The sequence below is a fragment of the Pan troglodytes genome, chromosome 12 (assembly GCF_028858775.2).
Source record: "Pan troglodytes isolate AG18354 chromosome 12, NHGRI_mPanTro3-v2.0_pri, whole genome shotgun sequence".
Taxonomy (NCBI): domain Eukaryota; kingdom Metazoa; phylum Chordata; class Mammalia; order Primates; family Hominidae; genus Pan; species Pan troglodytes.
The window spans coordinates 90249613-90269032 of record NC_072410.2 but is presented as its reverse complement, the minus strand read 5'-3'; the positions used below and the strand labels follow the sequence as shown (position 1 = coordinate 90269032).

At 38.5% G+C, this 19420-nt stretch overlaps 1 protein-coding gene across 46 annotated transcripts in view; it reads left to right on the top strand.

Annotated features, from left to right (window-relative positions):
• BIRC6 (baculoviral IAP repeat containing 6) overlaps positions 1-19420 on the top strand; it is a 259651-nt gene that overhangs the window by 203451 nt on the left and 36780 nt on the right. For all 46 annotated transcript variants that reach the window (XR_010149161.1, XR_010149162.1, XM_063789163.1 and 43 more), the window contains one exon: positions 12519-12729. Coding sequence is in view for 44 of the 46 variants with exons in the window: in XM_063789163.1 (XP_063645233.1) it covers positions 12519-12729 (211 nt within the window). In the remaining 2 variants the exon portion in view is untranslated. The remainder of the gene's footprint in view (positions 1-12518; positions 12730-19420) is intronic.

The window sequence follows — 19420 nt, the reverse complement described above, 5'->3', positions numbered from 1 at the left end:
TCCATAGTTGTGCCTTTTTCAGAATGTCATATAGTTGTAATCATAAGATCTAGCCTTTTAGATTGGCTTCTTTCATTTAATAATATACATTTAAGTTTCGTCCACGTGTTTTCATGGCTTGGTGGCTGCTTCATTTTTATCGCTGAAAAATATTCCATTGTATGAATATGTAAGTGTTTATTCATTCACCTTTTGAAGAACATCTTGATTGCTTCCTTTTTTTGGCATTTATGAATAGATCTGCTATAAACATTCACACACAGATTTTTATTCCCAGTTTTGTTTCACTGATCTATTTGTTTATTCTTTCGTGAGTACCACATTGTCTTAATTGTCGCAGCATTATAGTCAGGTGGTCAAGTCATATAGTGTCAGTCCTCTGACTTTGTTCTTCAGTGTTGTGCTGGCTATTCTACATATTTTTGCCTTTCCGTAGAAACTTAATCATTTGATTGATAGCCACAAAATAACTTGCTGGGGTTTTGGTTGGAACAATGTGTCCTCTGTTCTGTTTCTCTTTGTATGTTACATGAAGAGGGTTGAGAACGGTGAAATACTATGTGCACTACTTTGCTAAATGAGTTTATAAAGCAGGGCAAATGGTAATCTTTGGGTACCTGGCTATATTTTTATCAGTATAAATTCTGATTTTTCAAATATTTCGATGTAGACAGGGAAATCATTCAAAACTTCTGTGGATTCCATTCCAGCAGATGTAGCTAAAATGGGGGGGCAGGAGAAAACTGTGGAATAGGGAAGGTTTTTTCTAAGGCTTCATTATTGTGCCAGTCTCAAGTTGAAAAGAGGCTACATGATTGTACATTCAAGTCTTATATTTTCATATATTTGAAAAATAAAACAACATTTATAAAATATATGCAATGTTTATTGGGTGCTTTTCCTCGTATTAGTGTTTTAAAGCAATTGAAGAAAATAAATATTTCAGTATAAAAAGCAAATGTATATGAATAGGTACTTAAGAGAAAAAAATTTTAGTGACAGCTTTAATGGTTGATAATTCGGTACCCTTCAGTTCACCCATTTAAAGTATACAATTCATTGATTTTTATTATATTCACAAATGTGTACAACTGTTACCAAAGTGAATTTGATAATTTTTTTTTATCACCTCATAAAGAACCCTGTACCCTTGGCCAGGCACAGTTGCTCATGCCTGTAATCCCAGCACTTTGGGAGGCCCAGGTGGGCGGATCACCTGAGGTCAGGAGTTCGAGACCAGCCTGGCCAACATGGTGAACCTTGTCTCTACTAAAAATAAAAAAATGAGCCGAGTGTGGTGGTGGGCGCCTGTAATCCCAGCTACTTGGGAGGCTAAGACAGGAGAATCGCTTGAACCTGGGAGGCGGAGGTTGCAGTGAGCTGAGACTGTGCCATTGCACTCCAGCCTGGGCAACAAGAATGAAACTCTGTCTCAAAAAACAAAAAACAAACAAAAAAACCCTGTACCCTTTAGTTATCATCTTCCATCCCCTCATCTTCTCTAGCACTAAGCGGCTGATAATCTACTTTCTATCCTTGTATAGAGTTGCCTTTTCTGAATATTTTATGTAAATTGGATCATATAATATGTGGTCTTTTTAAATTGGCTTTTTCCATGCAGCAAAATGTTTTCAGGGTTTATTGATGTTGAATGTATCAGTAGTTGATAACTTCTTCGGGCTGAACAACATTCCATTTTATGGCTGTGTACTACATTTTGCTTATCCATCAGTTGGTGTCTATTTGTTTTTGCATTTTGGCAGTTGCAAAAATGTTGCAGTGAGCATTAGCATACAAATATCTATTGGTGTTTCTGCTTTGAATTCCTTTGGTAATATACCTAGGATGGAATTGTTGAGTTACATGGATTACCTGACTTAAAATTACAATAATCTTACTGGGTGTGAGATGGTATCTCATTGTGGTTTTAATTTGCATTTCTTTGATGACTAATTATGTTAAGCATATTTTCATGTGTTCATTGACTATTCACCTATCCTTTCCAGAGAAATATCTTTTCAAATTCTCTGCCCCATGAGTGGGGGCTGGCTAGAAGAGGGGATTGAATGTCAGCTTCTTAGCCATGTGTACCTTCTAACTTAGCAGCAGGAGGTTGCTGTGGTAGGATGGGAAATGCTGACATCCTGCCCCTCACCCCGCTAGGAAGGCAGGCTTTCAGCTCTGTACTAAGGCATAGCTTTCCAACTTGGACCTCTGGGAGAGGGAGGCCTGTGTTCTTGGCTGTAGCCAGCTGGAGTGGTTTTTCTTTCTCATCGAGCTGAGGGTGGGGAAGAAAGGAGCAGCATCTTGATTCACATACCACAGACTCTTGCTTTTCTTACTGAGTTTTAGTACATTTTCTTGAATAAATGTTTCTTCATTTGCTGCATACTCTTAGGACCACTTCCAGAGATTTTAGATAGTTGTGTTCTTTTAAAGAGTATGTACCAGTTTCACTGGGGATCTGATCTGCAGGGATCTTCCCTCTCATGCTAGCAAGAAAAATTGAGTTCTCATAAACCAAGTAAAATATTCAAGCTTTCCTACTAATTAAATGTTTTAGAACCTTACAGTGGAATATTTTGTATCCATCAAGTTCTTGAAAGTAGAAACCATCTATCTTGATATTGGGTAGAAAGAGGAAGTTAGACACTATGGAGTATCTAGTTTTTATAAAATTCAACACATACCTAAATATACAATATCATGTACTTCTCCCCTATAAGACATATTTTATTAATTAAATTACATCAGGTTTTTCTTAAGTATTCTGTTCTCCACATTTTAAAATTCAAAAGCTTTAAGGTGGTATCTAATAAATAGCTGTTTTCCTGCCTCTGTCCTACCAATAACAGCTCATTAGGGATAAACTATAGTTATCCCTATAGTACTAATCTAACTAATAGTACTAATAGTTACAGATAGTACTAACCGGTGCTACTAGTTTCTTATATTTCTTTATAGGAAATCTATATATAACAAGTAAATATAAATACATATTAGTTCATTGTCACACTGCTATAAAGAACTGCCTGAGACTGGGTGAATTATAAAGGAAAGAGGTTTAATTGACTTATAGTTCTGCAGGGCTGGGGAGGCCTCAGGAGACTTACAATCATGGCAGAAGGCGAAGCAAACATGTCCTTCTTCACATGGCAGCAGCAAGGAAAAGTGCAGAGCAAAGCAGTGAGAGCCCCTTATAAAACCATCATATCTCGTGAGAACTCACTATTATGAGGACAGCATGGAGGTAACCACCCCCATGATTCAGTTACCTCCCACCGGGTTCCTCCCATGACACATGGGGGTTATGAGAACTACAATGCATGATGAGTTTTGGGTGGAGACACAGCCAAACCATATCACATAGTCTCCCTCTTTTTATGTTTTTGTTTTTTGTGTTTTGTTTTATGTTTACCCAAATAATCATTTATTTTTTATTAACATTTATGGGTTATGTTTACCATATAACCCATTTTTATACCTTACTGTCCTATCCCCACCCCAAAATGACATTATAGTACTTGTGAATTTGCTCCAGTACAGCATAAAGCATATTCTAATTTTTTATGGCTACATAATGGGCATTTAGTAATTAAAACAGTTGCATATTAATAAACATAAATAGGTTCTTTTTTGAGATAAGGTCTCACTCTGTCTCCCAGGCTAGAGTGCAGTGGCATAATCATGACTAACTGCAGCTTCCCATGCCTGGCTAATTTTTTAAATTTTATACAGACAGGATCTTGCCCAGGCTTGGAGTACAGTGGTGTGATTATGGCTCACTGCAGCCTCGACCTCCTGGACTCACGTGATCCTGCCACTTCAGCCTCATGAGTAGCTGAGACTACTGGCGGGCACTACCACACCTGGCTAATTTTTAAAATTTTGTGTAGAGATTGGGTCTTTCTGTATTGCCTAGGCTGGTCTTGAGCTTCTGGGCTCTAGAGATGCTTCTGCCCCAGCCTTCCAAATCCTGGGATTATAGGCATGAGCCACTGCATCCAGCTCACATATTTTTTTAATTGACATTTTTATTCTGTTGTATATGTCCATTGTAAATATGATACACCTGTTTATTGAGACTATCATCTCTGTCCTGCAGCATAGATATTTTCATCATAAGTTTTTTTGTGTATTTTTGTTGTATTTCCTATTGTGCAGTTTCTCTATTTTGCAGTTGATTGTTATATAAAATTAACAGTATTCATTTATGTGAATTTTGCATCCACATACTTTAGTATTCTAATAGTATTTCTGTGGATTTACCGTATTTTCCAAATAGAGAATCAGTTTTCTGAGAATAAAGACATTATTCTTTTCCCACTTCTTTTTTTGTTTGTTTTGAGACAGAGTCTCTGTTACCCAGGCTAGAGTACAGTGGCATGATCTTGGCTCACTGCAACCTCTGCCTCCAGGGTTCAAGCGATTCACCTGCCTCAGCCTCCCGATTAGCTGGGATTACAGGCGCACACCACCACACCTGGCTGTTTTTGTATTTTTAGTAGAGACGGGGTTTTGCCATGTTGGCTAGGCTGGTCTTGAACTCCTGACCTCAGGTGATCCACCTGCCTCGGCCTCCCACACTGCTGGGATTACAGGTGTGAGCCACCGCACCTGGCCTACCCACTTCTTATGCTTTTTTAAAAAAATGTTTTTCTTTTGGGGAATCCCCATATCCACATACCTTTCCTGGCTTGTATTTATAAAAGAGAATGTCAGGAATTTGTCTCTTGAAGATGATACTTTCCAAAAGAATTTTTTGTTGTGATGAAAACACTCTGTATCTATGCCATTCATTAAGGACTTGTGTGGCTATGGGACACTTGAAATGTGGTTAGTGCAACTGAAGAACTGAATTCTTAGTTTTCTTACATTTTAGTTAAAATTTAGATAGCGTGTGGCCAGTAGCTGCCATACTGGACAGTTCAGGAAGTATCATGGGATAATGGGGAAAGCACTAAAGCTAAATGTACCAGGTTTTCACTGGTCTTCTTACTTCCTATTTAGCTGCTTGTGCAACTTAGTAAATATTAGTTTCTCATACACACAGTGGGGATGATAATACCTAATCCACATAATAGTACACACAGAGAAACATCATCATATAGAAAATGGATTAGATGGATGTATACCAAAATGATGTACCAGGTAAAAGAGTGGGGAAGGAGGCCGGGTGTGGTGGCTCACGCCTGTAATCCCAACACTTTGGGAGGCTGAGGTGGGTGGATCACGAGGTCAGGAAATCGAGACCATCCTGGCTAACACAGTGAAAACCCTTCTCTACTAAAAATAAAAATAATAATTAAAAATTAGCCAGGCATGGTGGCGGGCACCTGTACTCCCAGCTACTTGGGAGGCTGAGGCAGGAGAATGGCATGAACCTGGGAGGTGGAGCTTGCAGTGAGTCAAGATCGTGCCACTGCACTCCAGACTGGGCAACAGAGCGAGACTCCGTCTCAAAAAACAAACAAACAAGAGTGGAGAAGGAGAGAAATGGTCAAAAGAAACTATAGCCTTAAAAGGAAAGTTTTATCTTTTTTTTTTTTTCAGGATAATCTATTTGAAATATTAATCACTGTAATCGTAACATGTTAGGAGGCCAAGGCAGGTAGATTGCCTGAGCTTAGGAGTTCGAGACCATCCTGGGCAACATGGTGAAACCCCAACTCTACGAAAAAATAGAAAAAATTAACTGGACATGGTGGCATGTGCCTGTAATCCCAGCTGCTCTGGAATGTGAGGCAGGAGGAGGATCCTTGAGCCCAGGAGGCCGAGGCTACAAAGTGCAATGGTTACACCATTGCACTCCAGCCTGGGCAACAGAGTGAGACCTTGGCACAAAAAAAAAAAAAAAAAAGGAAAAGAATATAAATATTAATGTAAAGTTATTTTTTAGAAGTTCACCTTTTTTGGCTGGGCGCAGTGGCTCATGCCTGTAATTTCAGCACTTTGAGAGTTCGAGGCGGGCAGTCACTTGAGATCTGTAGTTCGAGACCAGCCAAGCCAACATGGTGAAACACCATCTTGACCAAAAATACAAAAATTAGTCCGGCATGGTGGCATGCACCTGTAATCCCAGCCACTTGGGAGGCTGAAGCAGGAGAATTGCTTGAACCCTGGAGACAGAGGTTGCAGTGAGCTGAGATTATGTCATAGCACTCCAGTCTGAGCAACAGGAGCGAAACTCAGTCTCAAAAAAAAAAAAAAAAAAAAAAAAAAAAAAAAAAAAAAAGCACACATTTCTTGCACATAGTGTGAAGTCTGGGGTTTTAGTGTACCCATCACTGGAAGAGTAAACATGGTACCCAGTAGATATTTTTCAAACCCCACTTTTTGGAGGAGTCTCCCATGTCTCTATTTTTTTTTTTTTTTTTTTGAGATGGAGTCTCCCTCCGTTGCTCAGGCTGGAGTGCAAGTGCAGTGGTGCGATCTGGGCTCACTGCAACCTCTGCCTCCCAGGTTCAAGTGATTCTTGTGTCTCAGCCTCCCGAGTAGCTGAGTTTACAGACACCCACAACGAGGCCCAGGTAATTTTTGTATTTTAGTAGAGATGGGGTTTCGCCGTGTTGACCAGACTGGCCTTGAACTTCTGGCCCCTAGTGATCTCCCCACCTCAGCCTCCCAAAGTGCCGAGATTATAGGCGTGAGCCACCGCACTTGGCCTGTAGTTATTCTTATAGAGACCTTTTACTTCCTTGGTTAAATATATTCCTAGGTATTTTGTTTTAGATTTTATTATTTTATCTTATTTTTAATTTTATTTGACAGGGTCTTGCTCCGTCGCCCAGGCTAGAGTACAGTAGTGCTATCAGAGCTCACTGTAGCCTCGACCTGGTAGGCTCAAGTGATTCTCCTGCCTCAGCTTCCCAAGTAGCTGGGACTACAGGAATGAACCACCACACCTGACTAATTTCCTTTTTGGTTTTTGTAGAGATAAGGTCTTACTGTGTTGTTCAGGCTGGTCTTAAGACCTTGGACCCGAGCAGTCTTCCAGCCTGGACCTCCCAAAGTGCTGTGATTTCAGGCGTGAGCCACCACACTTGTTCATTTTTTTTTTTTTTCTGTAGCTATTGTAAATGAGATTGCTTTCTTGCTTTAATCCTTGGCTAGATGATTATTGGTGTATAGAAACATTACTCGTTTTCATATATTAATCTTATATCCTGAATCTTTATTGAATTCATGTATCAAATCCAAGAGTTTCTCATGGAGTCTTTAGGGTTTTCTAGATCATATCCTCAGCAAACAGGGAAAATGTTGACTTCCTGCTTTTTGAGTTTGAATGCCTTTTTTTTTCCCTTGCCTGATTACTCTGGCAAGATGTCCAGTACGATGTTGAATAAGAGTGGTGAAAATGAGAACTCTTGACTTGTTCCAGTTCTTAGAGGGAATGCTTTCAGCTTTTTCCCATTAAGTATAGTGTTAGCTGTGGGTTTTTTATATATGGCCTTTATTATGTTGTGTGTTCCTTCTATGCCCAGTTTATTGGGGATTTATATCAATTTTATCACATGCTTTTCTACATTTATTGAAATGACTATAGAGTTTTTGTCCTTTATTATGTTATTATGATGTGTCACATTTATGGATTTGTGTATATTGAACCATCCTTGTATCCCTGGGATAAATCATACTTGATCATGATGTATTATCTTTTTTTTGTTGTTTATTTTTTAAAAGTTATTTATTTATTTATTTTGAGATCAGCTTGTGAGACTGGCTAATTTTTTTATTTTGGGTAGACACAGGGTTTCACCATGTTGGTCAGGCTGGTCTCGAACTCCTTGCCTCAAGCAATTCACTCACCTTGGCCTCCCAAAGTGCTGGGATTACAGGTGTGAGCTACAGTGCGTGGCCATTTATTTGTTTGTTTGTTTGTTTGTTTTGAGATGGAGTCTCGCTCTGTCACCCAGGCTGGAGTGCAATGGTATGATCCTGGCTCACTGCAACCTCCACTTTCTGGGTTCAAGTGATTCTCCTGCCTCAGCACCCCCAAGTAGGTGGGACCACAGACTTGCACCACAACACCCGGCTAATTTTTGTATTTTTAGTAGAGATGGGTTTCAACATGTTGGCCAGGCTGGTCTCGAACTCCTGACCTCAGGTTTTCCACCCACCTCGGCCTCCCAAAGTGCTGGAGTTACAGGTGTGAGCCATCACGCTCGGCCTATTTGTTTATTTTTAAGGGATGGGGTCTTGCTCTGTTGCCCAGGCTAGAGTGCAGTGGTGTCATCGTAGCCCACTTTAGCCTCAAACTCCTGGTCTCAAGCAGTCCTCCCACCTTAGCCTCCCAAGTAGCTGGGAATACAGGTTTTTGCCATCACATCTGGCTAATTTTAATTTTTTGTGTGTGTGTGTGTGGAGACAGGTTTTCTTCCTCTGTTGACCTTGCTTGTCTCGATCTCTTGGTCTCAAGTGATCCTCCTGCCTCAGCCTCCCAAAATGTTGGGATTACAGGTGTGAACCACCATGCCATTACTGTATTATCTTTTTGATGTGCTGTTGGATTTGATTTACTTGTTTTTTGTTTTGGGTTTTTGTGTCTGACTTTATTAGGGATATTGGTCTTTAGTTTTCTGCTTTTATTATATCTTTGCCTGGTTTTGGTATCAGCATAATACTGGCCTCATAAAATGAGTTAGAGAGAATAAACTCCTCCTTAATTTTTTTAGTTTTGGGAGGACTTGTATCAGTATGTTGTTTTTATATTTGGTAGAATTTGGCTGTGAATTCATGTGGTCCTGGGCTTTTTTTTTTTTTTTTTTTTTTTTTTGGTTGGGAGATGTTTTATTATGGTTGAATCTCACTGCTTGTTATTATTAGTTTGTTTAGAAATTCAGTTTGTTTCTTGTTCAATCTCAGGAGGTTGTATGTTTCCAGGAACTTACTTGTTTCCTCTAGGTTTTCTAGGTTGAGTGTATAGTTGATCATAATAGTCCCTGATCTTTTGTATTTCTGTAGTATCAGTTGTATTCCTTTTTCATTTCTGATTCTGTTTATTTGGATCTTCTCTCTTCTTGGTTAGTCTAGCTAATAGTTTATCAGTTTTGTTTATCTTTTCGAAAACCAACTTTTCAGTTTGCTGATGCTTTGTATATTTTTGTTGGGGGGGGCTGTATTTCATTTAGGTCTGTGTTATTTCTTGTAACTTTGGGTGTGGTTTGTTCTTACTTTTCTGGTTCCTTGAGGTGCATGTAAGGTTGTTGATTTGTTACCCACTTTCTGATGCAGGCTTTTAAGGCTATACACTTCTCTCTCTTTGCACTGCATTTGCTATATCCCACAGTTTTTCCGATGTTGCGTTTCATTTTCATTCATTTCAAAAAATTTTTAAATTTGCCTTAATTTCTTTTTTGACCCAGTGATCATTCAGGATCATGCTGTTTAATTTCCATGTATTTGTACTGCTTCCAATGTTCCTGTTGGTATTGTTTTCTAGCTTTATTCCACTGTGGTCTTGAGAAGATACTTCATATGATTTCAATTTTTAAAAATTCTGTTAAGACTCCTTTTATGGACTAACATGTGGTCTGTCTAGGAGAATGTTTCATGTGTTGGTGAAAGGAATGTATATACTGTCATTGTTGAGTAGACTGTCCTACGTCTGTTAAGTCCATTTAGTCCAAAGTCCAATTTAAGTCCAATGTTTTCTTTGTTAATTTTGTCTCAATTATCTTTCTAGTGCTGTGAGTTGGGTGTTGAAGTCTCCCACTATTATTGTATTACTGTGAATGTTATTGTTTGACTATGGTATTATTGGTAGATCATTTCGAGCTTTCACTGTTGAAAACAGTATTGTATTGAACATTTCTTTGTAGGGTAGACAGTAACAAGTGCTATTATTGAGTCATACAATATAGGCATTTAAAATTTTAATAGATAATGCCAGTTGGCTATACCTGTTTGCGCTTTTACCTATATGTGAGTCTAGCTTTTCCACATCCTCACAAGTACTGACATTGTGTTTTATGCCTATCAGTTAGTAACTTTTGGATATAATTTTGATTTTCCTGAATAACATAGTATCTTATAATACTATAAAATTATAGTAAGGATGTTGTGACATTGTTCATGGGTTGGAAAATGGGCTTTCATACTCAAGTATATGTGGAAACAAGGGGAAACAAGGAAAGAATGGTAGTCATACTACCCTGTCCTCTGCATCATCACTGGAAGGTGTAAAATGACCTTCTCTTCCATCACTTTGAACGTCACTCCAAATAGCCTCACTGTCATTAAGCCCTGATAGTCTCTGTTTTACATCAGTTGTAGAGATCTCTTTCACATCAGTTACCATACAAAGTACAGGATGCTAGGTGATGCCTCATCCTGTTACAACTTAATCCCCATATAGCTCTGTGGGCACTGAGGCAATTCCTACCTCTAGTTGGACTCCCACAATTCTCCTCCCCTGCTTTAGTTTTCTATGTAGCATTTAGAATACTTACTAGCTTCTGAAAAGAATGTAACTCATGTCCTTCGCCTAGAATGTTAGATACTTGATGGTAGAGATTTTTGTTTTCTTTACTGCTTATTCCCAGCCTGTCCAGGAACAGGTTTTCAGTAAATGTTTTTTGTTTGTTTGTTTTTGAGACTGTCTTGCTCTGTCACCCAGGCCGGAGTGCAGTATGTGGTCTCAGCTCACTGCAGCCTCCACCTCTTGAGTTCAAGCGATTCTCCTGCCTCAGTCTCCTGAGTAGCTGGGATTACAGACCTGCGCCGCCATGCCTAGCTAATTTTCATATTTAGTAGAGATGGGGTTTCACCATGTTGGCCAGGCTGGTCTCGAACTCCTGACCCCCGGTGATCCATCAGCCTCAGCCTCTCAAAGTGGTGAAATTACAGGTGTGAGTCACCGCGCCCTGCCGGTAAATGTTTACGGAATGGCTGTTCAGTAACTGTCATTGGAAGAGAGATGTTAGATCCTTATCTCACATTATTCACAAAAGTAAATTCCAGTTGGTATACAACACAAAACCCAACAAAACAACTTATAAAAGCCTTAGAAGCAACGTGTGTTCCTCGAGTAAGGAATTCATTCTTAGATGCAAATGATTTTAATACAAAATTCATTTGATTTATAGCTAGTAATTGGAAGTTAACATAGGCAATATTTTCTTTTTTACTAAAAAGAAAGTTGATTTATTGAAATAGACTATGGATAAATTGCAATTCTGTCATTCGTTTTTACAAAAGATAAAATAACTTCATCATTCAATTTAGTTCAAAAAAGTTTCCACTTCATACTGATAAATATGTTTCCAGCCATAATATATTATCTGGGGTATTTAATCATTTCTATATGTAATATAACTAGCTATTTAGTTACATTTCTTGTTCTCCCCTAAACTTGATACTTTACTTTTTTTTGTTTTCCAAAAGTGCCTATTATTATAGTTTGTATATTGGTGCTTCATAAATATCTGCTGCATTCTTCCATTTAGCAACTAACCTATTAAGTTGACCCTTGAATAATGCAGGTATTAAGGGTACCAACCCCCACATATTTGAGAATCCAAGTATAACTTTTTCTTTTTTTTTTTGAGGTGGGATTTTGCCCTATCACCCAGGCTGGAGTGCAGTGGCATGATCTTGTCCTCCCCAGTTGCAGGGACTACAGGTGTGCGCCACCATGCCCAGCTAATTTTTTGTTATCTTTTTGTAGAGACGGAAGTTTTACCATGTTGCCCAGGCCGGTCTCAAACTCCCAGGCTCAAGTGATCCTCCCACCTTGGCCTCCCAAAGGTCTGGGATTATGGGCGTGAATCACAGTGTCCGGCCCCAAGTATAACTCCTGACTCTTCCAGAACTTAGCTCCTAATAGCCTACTGTTGACTGGAAGCCTTACTGATTATTAACACATTTTGGATGTTGTATGTATTATATACTGTAAGCTAAGGAAAGGAAAATATTAAGAAAAAAATCATAGAAAATATATTTACTGTTCATTAAATGGAAGTGGATCATCATAAAAGTCTTCATACTCAGAGTCTTCATGTTGAGTAGCCTAATGAGGAAGAAGTGATGGGATTGGTCTTGCTGTCTCAGGCTGGCAGAAAATCTGTATATAAGTGGACTAGTGCAGTTCAAACCTGTGTTGTTCAAGGGTCAGCTGTAATTTTTTTGAGACGGAGTTTCACTCTTGTGGCCCAGGCTAGAGTGCAATGGCATGATCTTGGCTCACTGTAGTCTCCGCCTCCCAGGTTCAAACAATTCTCCTGCCTCAGCCTCCGAGTAGCTGAGATTACAGGCATGCGCCATCCCACCTGGCTAATTTTTGTATTTTTAGTAGAGGCAGGGTTTCTACATGTTGGTCAGGCTGGTCTCGAACTCCCGACCTCAGGTGATCTGCCTGCCTTGGCCTCACAAACTACTGAGATTACAGGCCTGAACGAGCGTGCCCAGCCGGGTCAGCTGTGGACCTTGGTAAGATCCAGGTAAAAGCTACATTCCTGTGGACCTACTTTTATATTGTACATTTTCTCATTTTGTGCTTTTTCTTCTTCTCCTTATAGTTCTGGACATGGCAAGACATGTGCCACTCTATCGGGCACTGCTGGAATTGCTTCGGGCCATTGCTTCTTGTACTGCCATGGTGCCCCTATTGTTGCCCCTTTCTACAGAGAACGGTGAAGAGGAAGAAGAACAGTCAGAATGTCAAACTTCTGTTGGTACATTGTTAGCCAAAATGAAGACCTGTGTTGATACCTATACCAACCGTTTAAGGTACTATACAATGTTCATTTCTCTTGAGTTTGCCTCTAACAATGTTTTTAAAATAACTCCATGGGTGTTTTTGTTTTTCAGTGATATGTGCTTTTTAAAAGCATATACACCCTCGGCTGGGTGCAGTGGCTCACACCTGTAATCCCAGCACTGTGGGAGGCCGAGGCGGGTGGATCACGAGGTCAGGAGATCAAGACCATCCTGGCTAACATGGTGAAACCCCGTCTCTACGAAAAATACCAAAAAATTAGCCGGGCATGGTGGCAGGCGCCTGTAGTCCCAGCTACTCGGGAGGCTGAGGCAGGAGAATGGCGTGAACCCGGGAGGCAGAGGTTGCAGTGAGCCGAGATCACGCCACTGCACTCCAGCCTGGGTGACAGAGCGAGACTCCGTCTCAAAAAAAAAAAAAGAAACATACACACCCTCACACACAAGCAATAAATAAACATACAAAGAAAAAGTATCCACCCAAATTATACACTTAGAAACATTTATTCCCAACTGCTTATTCAGTATCTCCCTGTGTGATCTCATAGCTATAGGTGTGAAGTTTTTCTTAAATGGTGTCCCATTGTACCTGTTAGACAAATAGATGCTAGTTTCTCACATAATGTTGATGTCAGAGACATCTTTCAGTGTCAATAAATATCACTGACATTGTTCTAAATACTTCGAATTCACCTTTGTATTTAGGTGCTATATTTTATTTAACTATTTATTAGTAGATTTTAGGTTATTTTCAGTTCATAATAACCTCATACATACATCTTTTGGTGCTTGCAGAAATCTCTGCAGATAGAATCTAAGAAGTATAATTGTTAGGTTTGTGGATTACTTCTGTTTTATTTTAGAAGTCAAAGGATTCAGTATTTGATGGAATTAAAATAAGTCTTAATGCTTATCTTTAAGGAAAACCGAATTGTTATTTTTAGTTTGTTTACACCTTAGTAGATTCAGACGATGAGTTCTGTCAAAACTCTTTTTTAAATAACCTAGGAAACCTTTTCCTTTCCCTTGGCAGGATCTGTTGAGTGACCTTTTCCTTTCTCATGGCAGAATCTGTTCAGTGATTGTCAGTTTATTCCTCAAAGATGGCCTAATTCTGAATTTTGAAGCATTTATACTGTTAATGGAAGTTTACTCCTTTGTCAGTTACCTTTTGAGTAAATTAATGTCGTTTACCGTATTTACTGTATTTACTTTGCTTTTTCTCACTTATTTTTTAAGAACCTATGACTTAAGAAATAGTGTAGATCAAAAGATCATAGAGAATTGGTCACTGGAAGAATAATTCTTGTTAGTCTTTGCCTATGAGGGAAAAATCACCTTGTGAAGGAGTTCTGACTTTGTTGGCTTAATGTGTTGTCATTATCACTTTATTCATTTATTTTAATAGCTTTTGGCATACAAGTGGTTTTTGATTACATGGGTGAATTATATGGTGGTGATGGCTCATTGCCAGGCAGTCAGAATCATAAATTATAGAAAAGATGAAATGAAGAGCCAGTTGGTAGAGATAAAAAGCTGTAGACTCATACAACTCTGTTACTAGTAATGGAAAATGTAAAGGTATATTTTCTTTGATAGTGTGATATTTTTTCTTTTGTAGAGAAGAGAATAGTGTTGTATTTGGTCCCCTCCTATCTTGTGGCCCTCCCCCCAGAATCTTTCTCACTGGTAACCAAGGAAGCTAGTGTAATAATATAACAATAGTGTGGTATCATAATTGAACTGAACATCTGATTGTCTCATTGAGCTAATGCCTCCTTGAGAAGTGTCTACTAAAACATCTTATTCCCTTCCCTGGCCATCTGTGTTGCTTATTCTTGTAGAATAAACATAGTTTTCAGTATATCAATATGTATAATATATACTGAGCTTTGAAACTGCCATTATGTCTTTTTAGGGGAATCTTGCCCTGTATTTCTGTACCTTACATTTCTGTGTTTTGAGATGACTCTGTTAGCTTATAACTAAAACTGAAAATTTATAAAACCTTGAGTGTTTTTTACCCAGGTATATTTTGTCTTTTAGATGAAAAATTGCATAGTGATTTGGAATGTTGTTTGATTAAAAACAGTATCACACATTTATAGTGTTACAAAGTGAAAATAAAACCAGTAAATAATAATATCCTTCTTTAAACTGTGTATTTCCTTATGCTATAATTTCTATTAGATCCTCCAAAAATGGAGTTACAGAGTATTGAATTCTAAGGTAATTATAGAATATTCTTATTGCAGGAAATTTGGACACCTATAGTGCCTCTTTGGTCTATTTGCTTTTCTTAGCTTAATCTATTTCCTGTTCACATAACACACTATAATTTTTTGAGAAAGGAATCTTCTGCATAAAAATACACCAGTTAATTCACCATGAAAATTTAATTTCAGATAGAGGATAACTGAGTTTCAATTAACTGGAGCTCTTTATTTTTCTATTTGATTAACCGGATGAAATTATTCCATTTAAATTCTTTTATTCTTACTTCAGCCAGAGAACATTCTTCAGACTTATAAATTATGTACCAACAAAATATGCATGTGAAGATATAATGACTGTTTGTAAAGCTCATTTCATTAGATTATTTTATCTTTACAGTGACCCTGTGCAGTACATATTTTTAGTAATTCTTTTTACTGATTATTATATTTTGTATTAAGACTTGAATATACTTTTTAGTTGAAACCCTCATGGTCTCTGCTAATCTGTGCAGCCTCTGTTATAAGACGACACTGGTAAAGACTAATAATGTTACTACATCTCTACTTTCCTTTCAAGGTTTACCATATAGAGAATTCATTTTCAGCTTCACAGAGAGAGTAAAATCTATTCTTTTCCAGTTGTCACAACTTAAGATGTATTTTTTTTCTAACAGAGTTCACAAAGTAATCCATTTTTCCCTTACAGTGTATACCCACAGAAAGTGGCCTTAGTTTAATTTTAACACTGACTCAAAGCTCCCCACCCCACCTGTCTGCCTCATTCCCAACTGTATTTCACAAAAATCTTTGAATACTCTGAGAAGAGAATGATTCAGGAAAATGTGTTTTGTTAATGTATCACTTTCAGGGTCTATTTTAGTGTTTTTTTGAGGGTTTGGAGCTGTAACTTTAAAAATGCTGTGTATCACGGCCGGGTGCAGTGGCTCACGGCTGTAATCCCAGCACTTTGATAGGCTGACGTGGGCTGATCACTTGAGGCCAGGAGTTCTAGACCAGCCTGTCCAACATGGCAAAACGCATCTCTACTAAAAATACAAAAATTTAGCTGGGTATGGTGGTGCATACCTGTAATCCCAGGAACTTGGGAGGCTGAGGCACGAGAATCACTTGAGCCTGGGAGGTGGGGGTTGCAGTGATCACACCATTACACTCCATTACACTCCAGTCTGGGCAACAGAGGGAAACTCTGTCTCAAAAAATAAATAAATACATACATACATACATACTATGTATCACACACTCAGAAACATTTTACAATATTTCTGCCTCTATTACTGTGAAATCCAAGGGTGAATAAAGTACATGTATTTGGTATGGTTCTTTTTTTAAGTAAGAGAAATCATAGTTTACTACTTATTTTTATATACCTAATATATTGCCTTGTTTTTTTTTCTTATTTCTCTTTTGTCTTTGTTTTTTAACAAGCATACACAAGACATGCAAATTTCTTTTCTTCAAATAAAATTGTATTTAACTCTTTGATCATCTTAGATAAAGAAAATAGATTCATTGTGTATTCTGCAGATCTCTAGGTAGTGATTGTGGTTGCATATAATGATTTTCATTGAAATGATGTGTATGTTGTATTTGTAATAGAATTTTTACCTTCCTTTTGGGGATGAGAGAAATTAAAGAAAAAGGTCAAGTGTAAAGAGGATGTTAACTATGACTGCTGAGAATATCCTGTCTATCTTGAAATCTATCCTGAGGCCACTGCCTAAACCCAATTAATTTTGATCTGATAATTCAAAGAATGGAGGAGATTCCATAGGTTTGTGCACCCCCAAGCCCAAAACCCTTACAAGAGGAGATAAAAAGACATCATTAAGAATCTGGATCCCAGTGCCAGCACTTTGGGAGGCTTAGGTGGGACAATCACTTGAAGCCAGGAGTTCAAGACCAGCCTTGGCAACATAGGGAGACCCTGTCTCTACAAAACATAAAAATAAATTAGTCAGTATCGTGGGCTGCACCTGTAGTCCTAGCTGCTCAGGAGGTTGAGGTGGGAGGATCGCTTGAGACTAGGATTTTGAGGTTACAGTGAGCTATGATTATACCACTGCATTCTATCCTGAGTGACAGAGTGAGACCCACTCTGCATGTGTAAAAACAAAAATAAAGAAAAGAAAAAAGATAGAAAGCTGGAAAGGCTTATCATTTACCTTACCTTTATCTAATTTGTAACATATTCATGATTATAAGAAATTCATCATTAACACTGATAGGTGAGATCTGGCCTGGTCACAAAATCATTACTGATGCATTCACTTAACAGATTTTTTTTTTTAATGTCTATGGGCACATAACTAGAAAATTGGTCTTCTTTCTAAGGGGCTGACATATAAATGGGGGAAATAATAACCAGGCAGGTTTTTTTTTTTTTTTTTTTTTGAACAGAGTCTTGCTCTCTCGGCCAGGCTGGAGTGCAGTGGCTTGATCTCGGCTCACTGCAACCTCCGTCTCCTGGGTTCAAGCAATTCTCTTGCCTCAGCCTCCCGAGTAGGATTACAGGCGTGTGTCACCACGCCCAGCTAATTTTTGTATTTTTAGTAGAGACGGGGTTTCACCATGTTGGCCAGGCTGGTCACAAACTCGTGACCTCAGGTAATCCGCCCGCCTCAGCCTCCCAAAGTGCTGGGAGTACATACAGGTGTGAGCCACTGTGCTGGGCCAACCTGGCAGTTGTAACAACATAGTATCTGACATATTAGTAGAATTCAAGACACTACAGGAAAATCAATCCAGGTTTGGAGGCCTAAAGGATACATAGGTATTAACAAAGAATAGAGTACAAATGAAGAGGGGCAAGGGATTGGTGTCCCAAGGGTATGAAAACAATGTCAGCAGTGAAGGAAAGCATCGCATATTCAGGGGACCTTGAAAAGTTTGGTGTGCCTGAGTATAGTGTAGCTGGAAGGTAGTGGTGGGAGATGAGCCTGGAGAGGAAATCAGGGGCTAGAAGAAAAACAGGAATATATCACAGAGTTACTTACCTTAAAAGTAATGTTGAGCCACTGAAAGGTTTTCAGCAGCTGTCATCAGGTTTGCATTATAGAAAGATGGTCTTCAGGTGTAGTTGAATGGTTGGAGGGGAAGTTGGAACAAGACCAAAGTGCCATGGAAGAGACTTTCATCTGTTTCGTCTCAGCAGATAGAGCAGTATATGTCTTCTCCCTGTCCTACTGTTTTGGGGGACTGAGATTTTGGTACTCATCAGCACTCTTGCTCTCATATTATGGACTTAATAGATAGTTAGTTTTTAGGTAGAAATATATTCTATGCTCCAGATATTTGTCTTAAAAAGCAATCTGTGTTCATATTGGCTACTGCAGATTTATCTCTAGGGATCTCCTTCAATAGAGTACAAGTGCCATAGCCTAAATGGATCTGGGAACATGGCTTCCTTTGTTCTCATATACGAATCTGACGTCTACAATGTTAGGCAGAAATTTTCCAACACTAATCCTACTACTTGGTTATTTGACGGACTCAGGCAGAAAGCTATGATCCGTCGATTGATAGAAGCTAAGTCGTTAAGTCAAAAAGCATCTTAAATGTTTTGTATTAAGGTCCTGGAATGACAGGGTGAGACTCCATACATGTTCATGTCTTCCTGTTCCTCTACTGTTTGCTTAAAGCTGTCACCCAGCTAAAGTTGTAGACATGGAACACTTACACAACATTAAATTTTGTGTCCTATCTACCCAAATATAAAAGAGAACTCATATGATGATGAGATATTATTAATTTTATTAAATAAGTCAGTTTTCATGATTGAAAAGTGAAGGAAATTTTCTTGGTAGAAATTCTTTGTTAGACTGCAGAACCTTGGCATCTGTGAGGAAGAACTTTTAGATGTTATACCACCTATGCTACTGTTTACTTAAATTTTCCTTTGCCTTTTTTTTTCTACTTAGAATTTTTCTTCAGATCAACTTAAACAAACAACAAGTTTTTCTCAGGCTTTTAAAGAGGAAACTTCAAATTACCCCCATAACGGATGGACCATTATCATTTGCCATAAATAGGAGATAGTGTAAACATGAGTGAACCATTTACTGTGAATAAAATAGTGTTTACTTATTAATCCTTGAAATATATTAGACCATGTGTGCAAAGCAGTACAATCGGGAATAATCATTCAGATTTTGTTTGTTAAATGAAACACTGGAAAAATAAATGCATGTCCGTGAAAAGGAGGATTCTTTATACTACAGAATATTCATACATGTAAAATTGTGCAACAATGGAAAAGAAAAGTGATCTATATTTTATTTTATGTATTTATTTATTTTGAGACGGAGTCTCACTCTGTCACCCAGGATGGAGAGCAGTGGTGCGATCTTGGCTCACTGCAAGTTCCACCTCCTGGGTTCAAGCAATTCTTCTCAGCCTCCCCAGTAGCTGGGATTAGAGGCGCTTACCACCACACCTGGCTAATTTTTGTATTTTTAGTAGAGAGGGGG